The 16,816-nt window shown below is 48.8% G+C and overlaps 7 protein-coding genes across 7 annotated transcripts; 3 read left to right on the top strand and 4 right to left on the bottom strand.

Annotated features, from left to right (window-relative positions):
- Positions 1–1,998: 1,998 nt before the first annotated feature.
- On the bottom strand, positions 1,999–2,497 carry BJX67DRAFT_362324 (glycoside hydrolase superfamily). Its single transcript, XM_071029988.1, has one exon. It carries the CDS (start codon positions 2,303–2,305, stop codon positions 2,027–2,029), a length of 279 nt encoding a protein of 92 aa, XP_070883035.1. The 5' UTR covers positions 2,306–2,497; the 3' UTR covers positions 1,999–2,026.
- Positions 2,498–3,278: 781 nt separating this feature from the next.
- On the bottom strand, positions 3,279–3,641 carry BJX67DRAFT_384228 (uncharacterized protein; the record flags this gene model as incomplete). Its single annotated transcript, XM_071033628.1, has 1 exon — positions 3,279–3,641. The coding sequence occupies one exon, from the start codon at positions 3,639–3,641 to the stop codon at positions 3,279–3,281; it is 363 nt and encodes a 120-aa protein (XP_070883034.1).
- A 550-nt stretch (positions 3,642–4,191) lies between these two features.
- Positions 4,192–5,013, bottom strand: BJX67DRAFT_362323 (uncharacterized protein). The gene has a single exon (XM_071029987.1). The coding sequence runs from the start codon at positions 4,559–4,561 to the stop codon at positions 4,319–4,321; it is 243 nt and encodes an 80-aa protein (XP_070883033.1). The 5' UTR covers positions 4,562–5,013; the 3' UTR covers positions 4,192–4,318.
- On the top strand, positions 5,014–6,536 carry BJX67DRAFT_362321 (glutathione S-transferase family protein). Its single transcript, XM_071029986.1, has 2 exons — positions 5,014–5,134; positions 5,186–6,536. The coding sequence occupies exons 1-2, from the start codon at positions 5,081–5,083 to the stop codon at positions 5,792–5,794; spliced, it is 663 nt and encodes a 220-aa protein (XP_070883032.1). The 5' UTR covers positions 5,014–5,080; the 3' UTR covers positions 5,795–6,536.
- A 207-nt stretch (positions 6,537–6,743) lies between these two features.
- BJX67DRAFT_230184 (major facilitator superfamily domain-containing protein) lies at positions 6,744–8,589 on the bottom strand. Its single transcript, XM_071025920.1, has 2 exons — positions 7,123–8,589; positions 6,744–7,062 (listed from the first exon to the last, which is right to left on the bottom strand). Exons 1-2 carry the CDS (start codon positions 8,383–8,385, stop codon positions 6,841–6,843), a joined length of 1,485 nt encoding a protein of 494 aa, XP_070883031.1. The 5' UTR covers positions 8,386–8,589; the 3' UTR covers positions 6,744–6,840.
- Positions 8,590–8,652: 63 nt separating this feature from the next.
- Positions 8,653–11,357, top strand: BJX67DRAFT_362315 (Zn(II)2Cys6 transcription factor). The gene is made up of 5 exons (XM_071029985.1): positions 8,653–8,900; positions 8,969–9,097; positions 9,153–9,825; positions 9,877–10,216; positions 10,271–11,357. Exons 1-5 carry the CDS (start codon positions 8,857–8,859, stop codon positions 11,128–11,130), a joined length of 2,046 nt encoding a protein of 681 aa, XP_070883030.1. The 5' UTR covers positions 8,653–8,856; the 3' UTR covers positions 11,131–11,357.
- Positions 11,358–11,980: 623 nt separating this feature from the next.
- Positions 11,981–16,617, top strand: BJX67DRAFT_390298 (Hydantoinase B/oxoprolinase-domain-containing protein). The gene is made up of 3 exons (XM_071034626.1): positions 11,981–13,404; positions 13,454–15,604; positions 15,652–16,617. The coding sequence occupies exons 1-3, from the start codon at positions 12,421–12,423 to the stop codon at positions 16,486–16,488; spliced, it is 3,972 nt and encodes a 1,323-aa protein (XP_070883029.1). The 5' UTR covers positions 11,981–12,420; the 3' UTR covers positions 16,489–16,617.
- The last annotated feature ends 199 nt before the right edge of the window (positions 16,618–16,816 follow it).

Genomic DNA, 16,816 nt, shown 5'->3' with positions numbered 1-16,816 from the left:
CAAGGTTGGATTTAAATCCAAAGTGGCTCCCTAGCCTTGACTTTCTGCCTTGTGACTCCGCTCTGCTGACTGTAGGCTGAGGGTTCATAACACTTGATTAATAACTCTAGTCTATTTGTTAAGTTGCACCTGTATTCTAGCAATAGTCTCCTGCAAGATTTTACTCTCTAAGAATGTAATAGCTTGGTACTAGTATTAAGACATTATATTAGTAGCTTTAAGTTAATCCAAGATACAACTTGTACTAACTAGTAATTAATTTATTATTAAAGTAATAACCTCTCGTGCGCTTCTAATCCTAGGCTCTTCACATGGGACTCCTAAAGGATTTGGATTAACTTGTCTTACCTGGTATAGTCATATCTAACAAGTATAAAAACTTGTTATAGTTAGATTAAAGTTAAAATAAGAAAATAGAACTAGCTTATAGTATATATATTATAACTTATAGAGTAAGTACTAGACAAGTTACTTTATAAAGATAGTTTAAAAACTAGTTACTCTAGAATAATAATAGTATTAATTATAAAAATAGAAAAGCTAGATATAGTAGTAATAAGTATCCTTAAATATCTCTTTAGTTCCTACCTTCTAGTATACTTTTTAAAGTATACTCTAAGGTATACCTAATTATATTACATGGCCTGGTATACTCTAAGATATATCTTTAAGAATATATATTAAGATATATAGTCACGTGTTTCTTTGCCCTAGTTCATGGGTATTAATCTTGGTAACCTTTACTATATAATAGGGTAAATAGGCTAGTTGTTACCTAATTAGTATTAGTATTAATACAAGATAGTAACACTAAAGCTCTACAAAATTACTACTATAATAATTTTGTTGTGGGTGTAATATCAAGTATTGATAAAATAAGCATGAGGGAAATATTGTTATCTAATAATATTTCCACCTTGGTAATGTTGTGTCCGGCATAATATTTTCACCGCCTTGGCGTGGGTCATAACAACTGCTTAGATATATACAAGCAGTGATACTACTATAGTCCCTTTTTGCTCTAGTATTATATCACCTGATATAACTAGATTGGTTTATTGTTATTCCTTAGCATCACGGTGCAGAGCTGTAGCACAGCAGAATCCATTGGCTGTCAATATCTGATTCTCTGACAATACTAAGGAAAGATAATATATAGAGAATATACTACAAAGTTCTACTAGATTGTACCTAACCTAATATAGGAAGATAATATATTCAAGTCTGCCTATTACAAGAGATTAAAGATAAAAACTAAAAATATATTTATATTAATTAATAATAAGCCTGAGAGTCTGAACAAGCTTATTAATCAAGTATCTAAAATTAAGACTTAATATACTAAATAATAGCTTAAGAAGTAGTAATAAAAAAAACTATTTAATTATTAGAAGTAATAATAAGACAAGAATAAAGATATTAAAATATAAATAAATACTATTATTAGCAAGACTTAATAAAATAACTAGAATAGTAAAGGAAAGAAGAAGTTTAATAGAAAATATTTCAAGTTTAATAAACCTGGATATATAGCAAAAAATTATTATATTAAAAAAGATTAAGGACTATCTACCTATGATTTATAAATAAGTATTATATAGATAATTTATAAAATACAAGTTAATACTACTAGAATAATAACTAAACTAATAAACTAGGAATAGCAACTAGCATATATAATTAAAGATATTAATACTATCTATATACTTATTAGTATAGGGGATAATATAATTATTACCTTAAGATTAAATAAGCTATACAAAAAATAGCAAGAAAATATAAAGAAACTAGCTAATATAGTTATAAACACAAAAATTAGTAAAAAGGAAGAAAAGGATATCTAATACTATAAAAAGAAAAGAAAAGAATAGTACTAAAGAAATAAAATGAACGGTGTAAAGACCGAGCAGTCAATGCTCGTGGCTGGGTCTTCGCCATTGGCCAAGTAGGCCAAGCTATTGATGATGGTATCCATCATCAGGAACATGCCGCGGGAGTGAAGCACGCTGCTAAGGTCTAGAAGATCCTAGTGTGTTCCAAATTGTGGGTTGAGGGAGCACAGGTCCAACAGCCAGTAGCCATGGTAGGCTTCCCTATAGGAGACGCGACCTTCAATATTCTCGATGGTCGGGGAAATCATGACGGCGTCGAAGCCCATCCCTTGGATATAGTAGAGATGATTGACTGTTCCTCGCGATGTACCTCCATAGTATAGGCTGGCACTAGCGTTGCATGGGGAGGTTGTTGAGCCATCTGTCCGTGCGAACCGGTCAGTCATGGTCGGGTAGATGGATCTTGATTCCATGCTGCGGTATTTGCGGCCAGAGCTGAGCTCAGCAGGCCAAGAAAACTGGTAACAATAGCCGAACGGCAGAAGAAAGGGAAGGACGTCATGGTAGTGCTTAATACTCGTATGACAAGCATGATCTGACCGGCCTCATATCGGGTTGTAGAGTTGACACTACAATTCACGAGAAAATGCCGTTCTTCGTCGCGCTGTTAGCTGATGATAAGGCTATATGCAGTTTAAATGAGGGAATAACGAGACAAGCGAATGCCTCGAGTAAGAGTGCAGAAGAATGGGCAATGGGATAAATGTTCGGAAAGATCGCGCAGACAATAATGAGAAGAGAGTGACATGCCAACTAGCGAAGGAGCGGCAGCCCAAAATCGCAAGACCAACAACACAGAGTAAAGAACGGACGGTTGCAGAGAGCCGAACACAAGGGAAGGGGGGAAAAGAAAGAAGGTGAATTTGCTGGGTAAGGATCTACCCAAGTTTGAAGTGAGGAGAAATGGGGAACCCGGGTAAGGAGCAACAAAGATGTGATTATTGGATACAGTGCGGAAGTGCCTGGCATGGCACTCGCCACTCGGTGCTATGACTGTGGTTCCAGCGCTGTGTGGACGGAAAAGTCAGGAGTAGGGTTATTCATGTTGCTGTGTTCCATAGCAACTTCTGGACGCCAGGGCCAGCGCCGGCACTGGGGGTGATGCATGCGGTCACATTGTGTGTTAATATAGCCGATCGATAAAAAGCCCTAGCCCGATCCGCAGACTGAGTCTTCCACCATCCCGGAAAGTGTGGTGTCACGAATGCAGGTGGCTGGAAGAAGCCCACAGAAGTTCGAGACGTCGTTCTCCTTCCCAAAACTGTATTGACTGAAGCGGTTAATTCTGGATGGATCAGACAAGGATGTGGATATTCAATCGTACAACATGAATCTGGCTATGACAGCGGTGCGTGACGTGGAGAAGGGTGAAAGAGTGGTATTCCATCAACGTAAGGCACACTCGGCTGTGTCGGTTGTAACAGGGAGAACTGTGGGAGCTCCTGTGGGGCCAGGCTCAGACTGTTGAGCCGCATCATCTCCAATATTGCCAAAAGTCCCGAAGTATGGTTGAGAAAGAGCGCTGATTATCGCATGGCCGTTGACACTGTTAGGAGTTTGGATGTTGGGGAGCAGAGAGTCAGATGCTGGCATTGGTCCAGAACGGACCCGGAAGTCTTCAACAATGTTAGATGCATGTTCGACGGCCTGATTTGTATCTAAATCGTCGTGAGGTAACTGGAGCTGTAGCATAGATGTTTCTGCCTGGATATAATCGTGTTCTAATGGAATAGTCTGCCTAGTGGGCATCATGTTGCTATTTCTTCAAGGTCTTCAACTAAAATAAAGTCTTGAATTTGGGGCCAAAAGGTGTAGAAACAATGTTAGATTGCGGCGCACCGGAATAGGAGCTCGAAATTGAAGTAAAGTACGGATTGAAAGGCATCAAGAAGTCTTTCAGGACAGTCAATTATAGCTGTAACTCATACCAAATAACCCCAGACGCACAATAAAAACTAGCCCCCTGCGCCAGCATAGCCGCCAACTTTTGATTGCTGCAATTTACCAAAGTTTATTGCATATACATCTGCAACCCGCTTACTTGGGAAATGGTGGATGCTCTGTCACCGAATGACTGGGTAGCGGAATTTACACCGCCATATTTAAAACATTTTGCCGTTACAAAAAATCTTTCCCGTCTTGCTGGACATTCAGCAATAGGAGAGAAGCCGTTTGGTCGAGTTGTGCGCTAATATTTATTATCCAAGAAAGATGACTACAATGCTTGGCAGGTGTAGAATCGTGGTGCGTTGGAGGTGGAAAGGCGGTTTTTCTCGCTTCAAAAGTGGTCATTTTTAGCGTCACTTTCACAGGTCCTCGCATTCTAGGTGTAAAGTATGACAGGATAATACATCTGCGGTGTAGATTAACCTTCCAGCCTTGAATTCAAGATACCGATTGTCGAGAGTACAGCCACAGGAACACGGTCATATCTGACTCGATTCACCGGTAGAGCCCTGGCCTACTACCCTGATCAAATCGACAAACTGCGTCAGAACCTCAGCCCTACCTGATCTGGCACTCTGCGGCAGCGCATTGCCGAACATGGACGCGCCGCGTCGCCGCATCGCGGATCCGGCCAGGGTACTCTCGCTCAGAATCGCCTGAATAAACCCCGCCGGCGCGATAAATTGGCCAGAAGTGGAGCAGGAGTAAGCCTTGCCCTCCATGCTTATAGTGGCTTGGTCTCTAATTACCACAGTAATATTCCCAACCGACAAATTGTTGACCAATTAGCAACTGAACCCATGACATTAATTAAAGATCTATTTCAGGAACAACTCGTTCTCTGGAGCTAGTTCATTTTATATTAAAGTTTTGGCAAAACAAGAAATTTATCATATAGGTATTGGTTGGTAAAAGGTAACTCCACCCACCAACCAAGGTGGACTTTCTCCTCGATCCTGGACGAGGCATACCCAATCTGTCATCTCAATCAATTGGGCATTGTGCAGAACCTCAGCGATGAATAGAGTTCGTGTCCATACACCAGACACGAGAAATATGCCGGATGGACGTGCACAGTGCGCAGCTGTTCTCTCTGCTTCGACTCTCTTCCTTCTTTCAGCCCCGCCTGCAGATCGATTTCAAATGCTGAGAAATCGGATCAAGCACCCATCACCTATAAATTCAGCAACACATTGAGCATTGGACTCCACATCACCTCCATCCCCAGAGAGATAACCAAAATGGCCCCCTTCGGAACCATCTACAGCTACCCCAACAACCCCCGGGTTGCCAAGGTAAGTTTCTATCGCCCGCGACTGTGTGACATGCACCCTGACACCCAGCAGATCCGCGCCGTCGCAAACATCAACGGCCTCACCCTCGAAGACGCCCCCTTCACCTTTCGCGAAACAAACCGCACCCCCGACTTCCTCGCCAAGTTCCCCTTAGGCAAGGTGCCCGCCTTCACAAGTGCCGATGGCGTGAACCTCTTCGAGTCCGGCGCCATCGCGCAATACGTCGCAGAGAGCGGGCCAGCGCGAGACCAGCTCGTGGGGTCGTCGCCCGCCGAGCGCGCCCTTATCCAGCAGTGGATCCTGCTAGCCGAGAACGAGATCACGACACACTGCATGACGTGTCTCCTCCCGCGCCTCGGTGTCGGGAAGTACGATGAGGCGGCGGAGACGCGCGCACTGCAGGGTATGGAGCGTGCGCTGGCTGCGCTGGAGACGCGCCTGGCGAGCCGGACGTGGGTGGCGACGGAGGCGAAGCTGAGTCTTGCGGATATCACCATTGTGCAGTCGCTTGTTTGGGGGTTCCGTCTTGTGATTGATCGGGAGATGCGCGAGAAATATCCCGTTGTTGTGGCGTATTTCAAGCGGGTTATTGAGAGCGAGGGGGTCAAGGAGGCGTTTGGGGAGCCTGTCTTTGTCGAGAAGAGGGAGGTCCCTCAGTAGTTGAATAGAGGATAGGCTGAATTACGTTTGAGTAGATCTCTTTGCTCAACATATTTCCCGTCAATTGGCTGGTACATTATATCGAGATTGACAGCCCTTCAACTATCATTTCTGATGCTGTTGTCCGTTTAAGCACCAAGTGAGCAGCCTCGCAACTCTTAGCGGCGATTGCGTGCTGATGGGCGGGAATGCCGGTCTTCGGTTGTGGCTTGAGTCCAGCTTATCGCCGGCAGAGCTGTCTGGAGCACATACTTGCTATGGTTAACTGTGGTCTTTGCAGCTGAGCGATCAGGTCTGCTCCTCTCTACAGCGAAAGCTCGGCTCGAGTGGAGTGAGGCGTGAAACAAAAAGTGCGTGGTTTCGAAGCATAGTAGATAGATGATTTATAGTAAAAAGAGCTTGAAGTGCAGGCTACGAATGCAATTCGGTCACAGAGCCCTGAAGGTATGACCCAATGTTCTAATCAATATGCTGATCAGCACGAACTGCATTTTGAGAGAAGATAAAGACGATTCGACTCATTCAATAAAGCTACCTATCGCATAACCAATGCTATTGTGCAGCTACGCCGGTTGTATATTCATTTTCATAACTACCTCTTTCTCAAATCCCTTTAGCTCGACAACATCTAATTCAAGGTATCAACCAGAATAACCCCTTCACTAGAAGGGTTGACCCTTTTAGTGGAGCGGCAAATTCCAACTGTTTCTCCCGGTACCATGGCAGCGCCGAACAGCTCCCCCTTGGTGAACTGAATCGCTTCCATCGGGGGAAATGGCGACGGCGCTGGGAAGATACTCTAACGAATATTAGCTTTCTGTCGTGGGTTTGCGATAGACAGATAATTACCATGGTCTTTCCCTGTTACTCTTCCTGTACTTGAACCAATGTGGGGTTGGCTTTGGATCAAGTGGCCTCAAGTAGTACACCTACAGATGCAGTGGCCACCAAGCTCGACACACCAATTAGTTAGAAGTGAATAATCTCATTGAGGCGCTGACGCTACATCCATGACAGTTGGTAGAAGATAAAGTCATGTGCCAGCCTTAATAGGTGTACAGGAAGCGAGGGTTATGCTCTCCAAGTTCCTCCGCCTCTTCCTCCGTCATGCCCTCCACCCTGTGGTTCTCCTTCCCAGTGAGCTTCCTCTGATTCTTATGATGGAACAACGCCCAGAAGGCCATGTAGATGATCGCAGACATGGCAACTAGCGCCATGGACACCGCATGACCTTTGACGAAGCGGGGCCCTTCATGTGTTTGATATAGCTGCACGTCTACCGTCAGTATAATCCTTTAAATGCAGGGGCCAAGCATGATAATACGTACGAATGGAGCCGGAATCCCCGCCGAATTCCCAATTGTCAGCTGCAACCCCGTTGCAACTGTCCGCTTCCCATACCGCGGGTTATTACTTGGCAGCCACGCCAGCGGCAAGCCTACAATGACATACAACCCCATCGCCACAAGGAAGCATCCAAAATATTTCACACCACCGGGCGCCGTGCTTACAAGAATCGCATAACCAGCCGCACAAGTCAGCCCAAAGGCAACGGTAAAAACAGCGCGTCTCTGGAAACGGTCGGAGAACCACGCGACGACGAGATAACTAATCGCACCAAGCGCGTAGCACGGGATCGTAAGCGCTTGGACTTGCGCAGTGCTCCAATCGCCGAGTCCATTGATAATGGTAGGTAGGAATGTTGAGTATCCGTAGAGGATTGTGTCGCCGCCAAACTGGCCAATACAGAAAAGCCAGATTTTCCAGTCCTTCAAGCCGGCGTAGACGTCCTCCTTTTGCATCTGGTCGGACGACTTCGTGTGCCCGACTTGTCGGCGCATCCGGAGGTCGATCAGCTCACGCTCTTGCATGGTCAGATAATGCGCCGTATCTGGGGTATCGGCAAGCCAGAACCAGACTGCAATACCGAGGATGAATGTGGGGATTCCTTCGAGAATGATGATCCAGCGCCAGCCACGTAGCCCGGCAATACCGTCCATATATCCGATCCCGTAGGCCAGAAGTCCGCCGACAGATCCAGAGATCGCGGCCGAGACGAACAGATACCCAATCCGCAGCGCATACTCGCGCTTCGTGTAGAACATCGTTAGGTAAATTGTCAGACCAGGAAAGAGGCCGCCCTCCAGCGCGCCGAGGATCACGCGACAGGCTACGAGGCCTTTAAATCCCTGAACAATCCCAGTCAGGGTTGCGACGATACCCCAAGACGTCGTAATGAAAGAGATCCACCGCGACGGCGTAAACCGCTTTATGACCAGGTTAGACGGGAGTTCAGAGAGGATGTACGTAACGAAGAGAATTGACACTGCAATCTGGTACTGATCCTGGACGAGACCGAGATCCTCCTCCATCCCGTAGAGCCGAGCATTGCCAATGTTGACGCGGTCCAAGAAGCTCAGCAAGTAGAGGAGCATGACGGGGGGCACGATCCACATGTCAAGCTTGCGGAGCAGGGCCTTTTCGGCCGCTGGGTCGATGTAGATGTCATGCTGGCTGGCGGGGCGTTGGTCCTGGATTTCTTTCTCGAGGTCGTTGGATGGAGACTTCGGGACGTCAAGGGCCGAGGACATGGCGGCGAATCTGGTTGGCTCAAGAAAACGGCCCAAGTGGTGTTGGGAGCGCCCGATGTTGGTGGAGGACGAAAAACTCGAGGATTGCAGGCGATTTATCAACAATGCAACCCCCTGGAGCCGGACCTTCCCCCGATCTGGAGTCAGGGCGAGATAAGAAAATGATGCGACGCCATCGCATCGTATTCGGGGTGCGGATTGGACTCCACGACTCCACGCGTTGGTCCCAGGAGAGGAGTTGGCTGCTTTGGGATCCCGTGATTGGCTGGTAACGTGACTTTTGCCGGCCATCTTCTTTTGAGTCTCTCCCGAGCGAGAGTCTCCAGCATTCCGACCGGTAACACGCTCTCTCTGCCTAGTTCAACTCTTCAACCGTTCACCCCTGCTTTCCCCAGACCCCACAGCCGTTATCAGCATCAAAGATATCCAGCTCTGCAGAAGTTTCCCGAACGGAGAACGAACCCACCCCGGATGGCGAGCAAAGGCCCAAGACGCCCGAAGCGGCTTCTGGCAGCGTGAGCACTCCCTTCATGGCTCGAGTGCTCAATGGTTGGACCTGAATTGGCTTACAACGCCTGTACAGTTGCTATCGATGTCACTCACAAAAGATAAAATGCTCAGGGCAAGCGCCTTGCCAATCATGCGCTGCCACGGGCAGAGCCGAAGCCTGCCAGTTCCCTGCTAAGGAACGGACGATTCGAATATCCGAAAGGTGTGTGTTGTAGTGCGCCATGTCTGAGGCTCAGGGCTGATCCCAGCGTGTGCAGCTATGTCAATAAGCTTGAAGAAGACAACAAACGTTTACGGACCCTCGCCGCCCGGCACGGGAACGGCCATACGATGAATGTCTTTTGCGGAACCATGGACCATGACGATCCTCCACCGCTCTCCACGGAGGAGAGTACTCTGTTCAACCCTTTGTTCGATAGGCAGCTCGATGACTCTGTGCACGAGCGTTCTTCTGAGCCAGGGTTCATCGGGGAAGCGTCCTGCGCGGCCTTCAGTAACCGACTATTATCGTGCCTTGATGATACCTATACTCCATCTACTGCCGGGCTGTCCAATTACTATCGGCTCAGTACTCGTGATCGCCTGTCAATGCCTCAAGGAGCACAGCTTCCCGAGAGGATGCATGTGAAGTTACTGTTAAACGTTGCGCGGCGCTTCATTGGAAACTATCACCCACTGTTTCTCGAAGTCACGTTCATGAGAGAGGTCGATGCGGTCTACCGCAGGGAGATGATCCCTTCAATGCTATGGTTATGTAAATTCTATGCGCTCATGGCCTTGGGAGAAATCTACACGAATCGGAGAGGCATTGGCGACAACAATAGAGTGCCGGGAACGAACTACTATGTAAGGGCCGTGAACCTACTACAGGAGAACCAAGATTATTCCGAAGAGCCCTCTCTAATGCTAGTGGAAGTCCTGACCTTACTAGTAGGCATCTTCCCCTGTTGACGTCTCATACACAGTCACTAATGCAAGCAGGCATGGGCATCCAATATTTTTGGTCGCATCAGAACTGCGTACACGTATAGCGGGATTGCAATGAGGCTGGCCATAAGCTTAGGCATGCATCGTTCCGCTTCAAGGCACACAACGCTGACTCCGGTCGAGCGAGAGAGCCGGCGACGGACGTGGTGGGTGTTGTATTTCTTTGATCGCTTCTCCGCCTCGAAACTCGGGCAACCTCTCACGGTGAGGGACGAGGATATCGATGTCGAGATGCCAAGTATGGATGGGTTGACAAAAGACGAGATGGCGGAATTCCTTGACCCTCGCAACCTCACAATAAATATCAAGCTGGCACGTATTATTGGGAATATCCGTGAGTCCTGACTCAGGGTATTTTAACGTTCATGCTACTAACATGGCTTCCCAGTCACTCAAATCTACGGCATACCGAAAGCGACAAACGGGCCTTACATACATCAAGTGCATAGCATTCTAAAACAACTTCGGCAATGGCACGATGAGCTACCGTCGGATATGCGCGTCAAGGACCGAGGTACGCCGCGACCTGTTGCGAGCTTGCACCTCGCGTACAACCAGTGCATCATCCAAACGACCCGCCCGGTCCTCCTTCACCTCTTCAAATCGCAAATCCAACTAGGCTCAAAAGCACGAGAGAATCCTCCCCGACAAAACGTGTCGTCCATCACCTTGGCACTGGCTGAAAGCTGCGTTAATGCAGCGCAAGCATCGAGCCGTATCGTTGAAGCCCTGTTCCTGGACGGTGCAATTGCTACTTTCGGGTATTGGGATGCACAGCATATTTTCTCAGCCGCGATGATTCTAATCATGTCGGCGATGATGAAGGCAACGCCAGTTAACTCGGATCACCTGGAGACGCTTCTGAGTGTTCTCCGGACGTTAAAGAATGATGGAAATATCCCAGCAGTGGACTTTTGCGAGAGACTATCGCATATCCAAGAGCGCGTGTCCACCCTACGGGCCACAGGCCTTTTGGACAGCATTCAGTTTGGACCACCGTCGGCGGAAGGCGCGTCAAATGCGATCGGTCCAGAACAATTCTTCCAAACGCCCACCAGTGTAGACAAGGGGGCTGGAGGAGGCACGGGGATCATGGACTACGAGTGCGTCGATGTTCTTGGAAACCCTCTGATTGGCAGTTTCTTGGATGGGAATCAAGTGCAATGGGTGGACACGCTCTTCGCGGAGGATGGAACCCTGAAACAGTTCGCTTCAGAGATTGAGGACCAATTTCTCTTTAATGCTTGATCTCGGTAAGAATTACCGTGCTATCCGTGCCTTCCCAGCGCCCCCACCGCCTTCGTCGGTTTGGGTGCGCCACATAATCCTTTTGGTCACATAATCCTTTCGATTAGACTTGTTAAACCGTGGGTTTTGGGTTGGGTTATCAAGATTGAAAACCTGCCCATGGGTTACTGAAAAACCTATTAATCTAACCTAAAAAGTCTAAAAAATCTATATATGTAGATTACTACCTAATTAGATAATAATTAATATCTTTAAATAAATTACTATATTTAATACAGTAATTTAATTATAATTAATATATATATATATAAATATAATATACTAATTTATTTATTAGTATAGCTTGGTATTCTATATAGATAACCTACTAGATTACCTATATATAACCTAAAACCTATTAGATTATTAAAATTAGCAACCCAACCCATTTCTTGGCAGGTTGGGGCGGGTTTCGCGGGTTGGGTTGAACAAGTCTAGTTGGATAAGCAATATATAAAGTTGTATAGAACCCCTTGCCTATAATACCTGGAGGAAAAAATTTAGCAGGCTCTAGAGAATAAGAAACACGCTATAAAGGCAGGCAACAACTTTTTTATAGATAAATAGTCATGGTTATTGTGAATAGCTTCATTTTTTAAAAAAACCAAAAAGATTATGTGACTGAAAGGATTATATGGCGCACCCAAACCGACAAAGGCAGTGGGGGCGCTGGGAAGGCACGGATACTAGACGACAATTTACGATATTACGAAGCGAAGGTACACACTCGATATTCAGTTGGGTCAAGTCGAATCGGTACACGTCGGTACTTTGGAGGCGAGGCGCTTTGCCACTGTTTGCGCTGCTCTTCTCGTGCTTCAATCGGACGGTCAGCTGATCGATGAGAGAATCGCATCACTACCCCATGCCGCTGTTTGGTATCTTTCAACGCCCGTTCCATATCGGAAACGACATGCTCAAGCCAGCCGACAATTTGAATCAGCATCCTTGCTTCTCGGCTTCACAGATATATGCCGGTCTTGATAAACGCAGCACAGACCCTAGCCCACCCCAACTTTCCCTTTCTGATCTAGCCTTGTGCTCCATCATCTCCAACTCAGCTTCGCTGATCGGCCCGGACTGGCTCCGACATCAACGGTATCATGTCTTGGATGTGTTAAATCATGCTGACATTCCAGCCGTATCGTCTTAATCCTTCATCGCCTGATATTCTTCCTCCTCCCGACCCTTAATCTCTTGCCCCACTCCTTTGCCGTCTCCCCTCTTTCTTCCTTCACAATATCCTTTATCATGCCACCCCACGGCATTCGTATTGCCATTGACCGCGGTGGCACTTTTACAGACGCTTGGGCCGAGGTGCCCGGGCGCAAAGAGCACATCGTCTTCAAAATCCTTTCGGTGTGCCCCGAGGAGTATGACGACGCGCCAACAGAATGTATCAGACAAATCCTCGAGATCGCCTTAGGGACGTCAATACCCAGGGGATCACTTCTAGATCTCGACCCCATCGAGTCAATTCGTATGGGGACGACAGTCGCGACCAATGCATTATTGGAGAGGAAGGGCGACCGCGTGGCCTTCCTCGCAACCAAAGGCTTTCGCGACATCCTTCTTATCGGCAACCAGACAAGACCTGATCTATTCGATCTCTCCGTTCGCCGGTTGGAGCAGCTCTATGAAACGGTGGTGGAAGTGGACGAACGTATCACCATTGAGGGCGCGAGTGAAGCCCCGCAAAATAAGTATAACAATCCCGATGTTTCATCAGATTCTGCCCTGGTCATGGGTCAGACCGGGGAGGTCGTAAGGATCATGAAAAAGCCAGACCTCGAGGCTGTCAGGACTGACCTTGAAAAACTCAAAGCTCAAGGCTTCAGGAATATCGCCATTGGCTTCATGCACTCCTATACCTATCCGGAGCACGAGCTCCAAGTCGCAAAGCTGGCGGAAGATATGGGCTTCAAGGTGTCCGCCTCATCTGTTCTCCAGTCGATGGCTAAATATGTACCCCGGAGTCAATCGGCCGTCGCAGATGCGTACCTCACTCCGATGACATTTGCCTACCTCGATGGTTTCCGCAAGAATTTCAAGGGTCATCTTGAGGACGAGAGTGCGAACAAGCTCCTTATTTGCCAGTCAGATGGCGGTTTGACGAGCTGGTCCAAGTTTACTGGCTTGAGGGGTGTGCTGAGCGGGCCAGCTGGAGGAGTCGTCGGCTTGTCCAGGACTTGCTATGACGATGCGGACGGGACGCCGGTACTAGGTTTCGACATGGTAAAGAGCTTTTTCCTACATGCAGACATATCAGTCTAATGAGCATCAGGGCGGTACCAGCACGGATGTTGCCAGGTACTCCGGTGCCTTGGAACACATTTTCGAAAATACTCTGGCGGAGGTCACAATCCAGACTCCCCAACTGGATATCAACACCGTCGCTGCTGGTGGGGGCTCCATTCTCGCATGGCAGAACGGCCTCCTTAAAGTCGGCCCAAGCAGCGCCGGTGCTAACCCCGGACCCGCATGCTATGGCAGGGGAGGTCCGTTGACAGTCACCGATGCCAACTTCCTCCTCGGTAGAATCATTCCAGACTTCTTCCCACGAAAGCTAGATCTAGACGTCGTCAAGGAGAAGTTTAGCGTACTAGCCGACATCGTCAACAAGGAGAAAGACAGCGATGGTGAGCCGTTCACTCCAGAGACCCTGGCCCTCGGCTTCCTCGCCATCGCAAATGCCACAATGACTCGGCCGATCCGCACCCTTAGCGAGGGTCGCGGCTACGGAGCGGCCAGCCATAACTTGGGATCTTTTGGTGGTGCGGGTGGCCAACACGCAGTCTTCGTTGCTCGAGATCTTGGCATCAAGCGGGCAATTATCCCCTGCTACTCGAGTATCTTATCCGCCTACGGAATGGCCTTGGCCGACGTCGTGGTCGAAAACCAGGAGCCAGCTGCTATAACCTTCTCCGAATCTGTCGTTCCTGAAGTCACGGAACGACTAGACTCACTATCGTCTCGAGGAGCCGAGGGCCTAGAATCACAAGGCTTCGACGCCAAATCAACAAAGCATGAATTCTTCCTGAATATGAGGTACCAGGGAAGCGATACCTCCCTCATGATCCCACTACCGGGAAAGGAGGTTGCGGGTGCGGGTCGCGCCTTCGAAGCTCGGCATACCCAGGAATTCGGGTTCTCGCAGTCCGCCCGTAACATCCTCATCGATGACGTGCGCGTGCGAAGTATTGGCAAATCTCGCGTCCTGAACATCTCCAGTCCATTCGAAGAGCTCAAGAAGTATAACCATGCCTCCGACAATTCAACTCCCACACCAACTCCCACTTTTGTGCGGAAGGTCTTCTTCGAGAAGCACGGCTGGACCCAGACTCCGGTCTATGAGCTGAATTCCATCAGCGCAGGTGTGCACATTCCGGGCCCTGCAGTGATCATTGATAAGACCCAGACGATCGTTGTGGACCACCTAAGCAAGGCGATCATCCTCCCTGAGCATGTGGTTCTTGAAGTCGACCGGGCTGGTCACCAGAGCGTTACTACCGACACCGTCGACCCTGTGCAGCTCAGTGTCTTCGGACACCGCTTCACGACGGTGGCCGAGCAGATGGGGCATACGATGGAGAAGACCTCCATTTCCGTCAACATCAAAGAACGCTTAGACTACTCATGCGCAATCTTCTCAGCAGACGGAGGTCTTGTGGCTAACGCGCCCCACATCCCAAGCCATCTGGGGTCGATGAGCTCCGCGATCGCCTACCAAGCAAAGCGATACAAGGAATCTGGTGAGCCGCTGAGGCCCGGCGACGTCATCATCAGTAACCATCCCCGAGCCGGTGGCACGCATCTTCCGGATATCACGACGATCACCCCAGTATTTGACGATGAGGAGAACCCGCGGGAGATTATCTTCTTTGTAGCTAACCGTGGTCACCATGCGGACATTGGTGGGATCGTTCCGGGATCGATGCCTCCCAATTCAACCGAGCTGTGGCATGAAGGCGCTGCAATTGAGTCGTTCAAGATGATCAAGCAAGGCGTGTTCGATGAAGCTGGGCTTATAAAGCATCTGTATGACGAACCCGCGTCCTTTCCTGGCTGTAGTGGCACGCGGACACTCAGTGAAAACATCGCCGACCTGAAGGCTGCAGTCGCTTCCAATCAGAAGGGTATTGAGTTGATCCACGCCCTAATCAAGGAGTTTACGTGGCCGGTTGTACAGCTTTATATGCATGCCATCCAAGATAATGCCGCGCAGGCAGTGAGGGAACTCCTAAAGCAATTTGCTGCAAAATATGATGATGGCGTTCTCCAGGCGACTGAGTACAACGACGATGGCATTCCTTTCAAACTAAAAGTCACCATTGATAAGAAGACTGGCGATGCTATTTTCGACTTCACAGGAACTGGCCCAGAACATTCCGGCAACTTGAACGCCCCCCCAACCTGCTCATATTCTGTCATTATGGTAAGTGACTCAGGTTCGGCTCCTCAACTCAAGCTAATCACGCAAAGTACTGCCTCCGTTGCATGATTTCTACGGATATCCCCCTTAACCAGGGCTGCTTGAAACCAATCAAGGTCGTGTGCCCGGACAACACCATTCTATCACCCTCCCCCACCGCAGCGACGGTTGGCTGCACAACAGAAACGTCCCAAAAAGTCACAGACCTCGTCCTCCGCGCATTCAATGCCGCTGCCGCCTCTCAGGGCACAATGAACAACCTCAGCTTTGGCTGCGGCGGTACAGACCCCATCACAGGCGAAGTAACGAAAGGCTTCGGCTACTACGAGACAATATGCGGTGGCGCGGGAGCCGGAAAAGGCTGGCACGGTGCAAGTGCAGTCCACACACATATGACAAACACACGAATTACGGACCCGGAAATCTTCGAAAAGCGATACCCCGTCCTGCTTCACGAGTTCTCCATCCGCCACGGCAGCGGCGGTGCAGGTCACTGGCGCGGCGGTGACGGATGCATCCGCGAAATTGAATTCCGCATGCCGCTCCAAGTTTCCGTCCTGACGGATCGACGAGTCACGGCGCCATACGGGCTCGAGGGTGGAGAGGATGGCGAGCGGGGCCAGAATATCTGGGTTCGGAGGGACCCTGTTACAGGAGCGACGAGGCGGGTGATGTTAGGCCCCCGGAAGACGTCACACTTCGCCGCCGGCGACAGGGTAATCATTCTAACTCCGGGAGGCGGAGGCTACGGGGTTGACCCTGTTAAGGGCGATAAGAAGGGGTCGAATTCATTGACGAATGGCTTGGAGGTGAAGGGGCGCGACTCGCGGTCATTCTTGACGAATGGGTCACTGGGTGTCAGGCATAGCGTCGCGACTGGAAACTAGGAGGGTGAGGCTGTCCCGGTAGAGAACATATATAGATATTGCATGACAACAGCGTCACCTTTCCACAGCATATATATATATTCTAACGCCTCCGAATGGGTACGGAATCCACGAACTTGGCCCATCCTGCGACGATCTGGAGCCCTGCCTCCTCATCGTATCGGTATTTCGGATTTCGAATTATGAAAAGGGCATAACTGCCGCATTCCACTGCATCACCCGGTGCGGGGTTCGCGTAAAATCCCCGACGGAGCCGCTTGAGAACTTATCAAAGTTATCAGGATCCTGGAGGTCTTCGCCCATCACATACTCGGTGTCTTGATTACCG

The sequence above is a fragment of the Aspergillus lucknowensis genome, assembly GCF_044049455.1.
Source record: "Aspergillus lucknowensis strain CBS 449.75 chromosome Unknown BJX67scaffold_45, whole genome shotgun sequence".
Classification (NCBI taxonomy): domain Eukaryota; kingdom Fungi; phylum Ascomycota; class Eurotiomycetes; order Eurotiales; family Aspergillaceae; genus Aspergillus; species Aspergillus lucknowensis.
The sequence above is the reverse complement of the archived record's forward strand: the minus strand, read 5'-3'. Positions and strand labels throughout refer to the sequence as shown.

Bases quoted from the DNA above. Each gene is read 5' to 3' on its own strand.
- BJX67DRAFT_362324 (XM_071029988.1), bottom strand. From the start codon at position 2,305: ATGGAATCAAGATCCATCTACCCGACCATGACTGACCGGTTCGCACGG.
- BJX67DRAFT_362323 (XM_071029987.1), bottom strand. From the start codon at position 4,561: ATGGAGGGCAAGGCTTACTCCTGCTCCACTTCTGGCCAATTTATCGCG.
- BJX67DRAFT_362321 (XM_071029986.1), top strand. From the start codon at position 5,081: ATGGCCCCCTTCGGAACCATCTACAGCTACCCCAACAACCCCCGGGTT. The intron at 5,135-5,185 runs GTAAGTTTCTAT...GACACCCAGCAG, and splicing joins ACAACCCCCGGGTTGCCAAG to ATCCGCGCCGTCGCAAACAT.
- BJX67DRAFT_230184 (XM_071025920.1), bottom strand. From the start codon at position 8,385: ATGTCCTCGGCCCTTGACGTCCCGAAGTCTCCATCCAACGACCTCGAG. The intron at 7,063-7,122 runs GTACGTATTATC...GTAGACGTGCAG, and splicing joins CGGGGATTCCGGCTCCATTC to CTATATCAAACACATGAAGG.
- BJX67DRAFT_362315 (XM_071029985.1), top strand. From the start codon at position 8,857: ATGGCGAGCAAAGGCCCAAGACGCCCGAAGCGGCTTCTGGCAGC. The intron at 8,901-8,968 runs GTGAGCACTCCC...ACGCCTGTACAG, and splicing joins CCGAAGCGGCTTCTGGCAGC to TTGCTATCGATGTCACTCAC. The intron at 9,098-9,152 runs GTGTGTGTTGTA...CAGCGTGTGCAG, and splicing joins ACGATTCGAATATCCGAAAG to CTATGTCAATAAGCTTGAAG.
- BJX67DRAFT_390298 (XM_071034626.1), top strand. From the start codon at position 12,421: ATGCCACCCCACGGCATTCGTATTGCCATTGACCGCGGTGGCACTTTT. The intron at 13,405-13,453 runs GTAAAGAGCTTT...AATGAGCATCAG, and splicing joins CGGTACTAGGTTTCGACATG to GGCGGTACCAGCACGGATGT. The intron at 15,605-15,651 runs GTAAGTGACTCA...AATCACGCAAAG, and splicing joins GCTCATATTCTGTCATTATG to TACTGCCTCCGTTGCATGAT.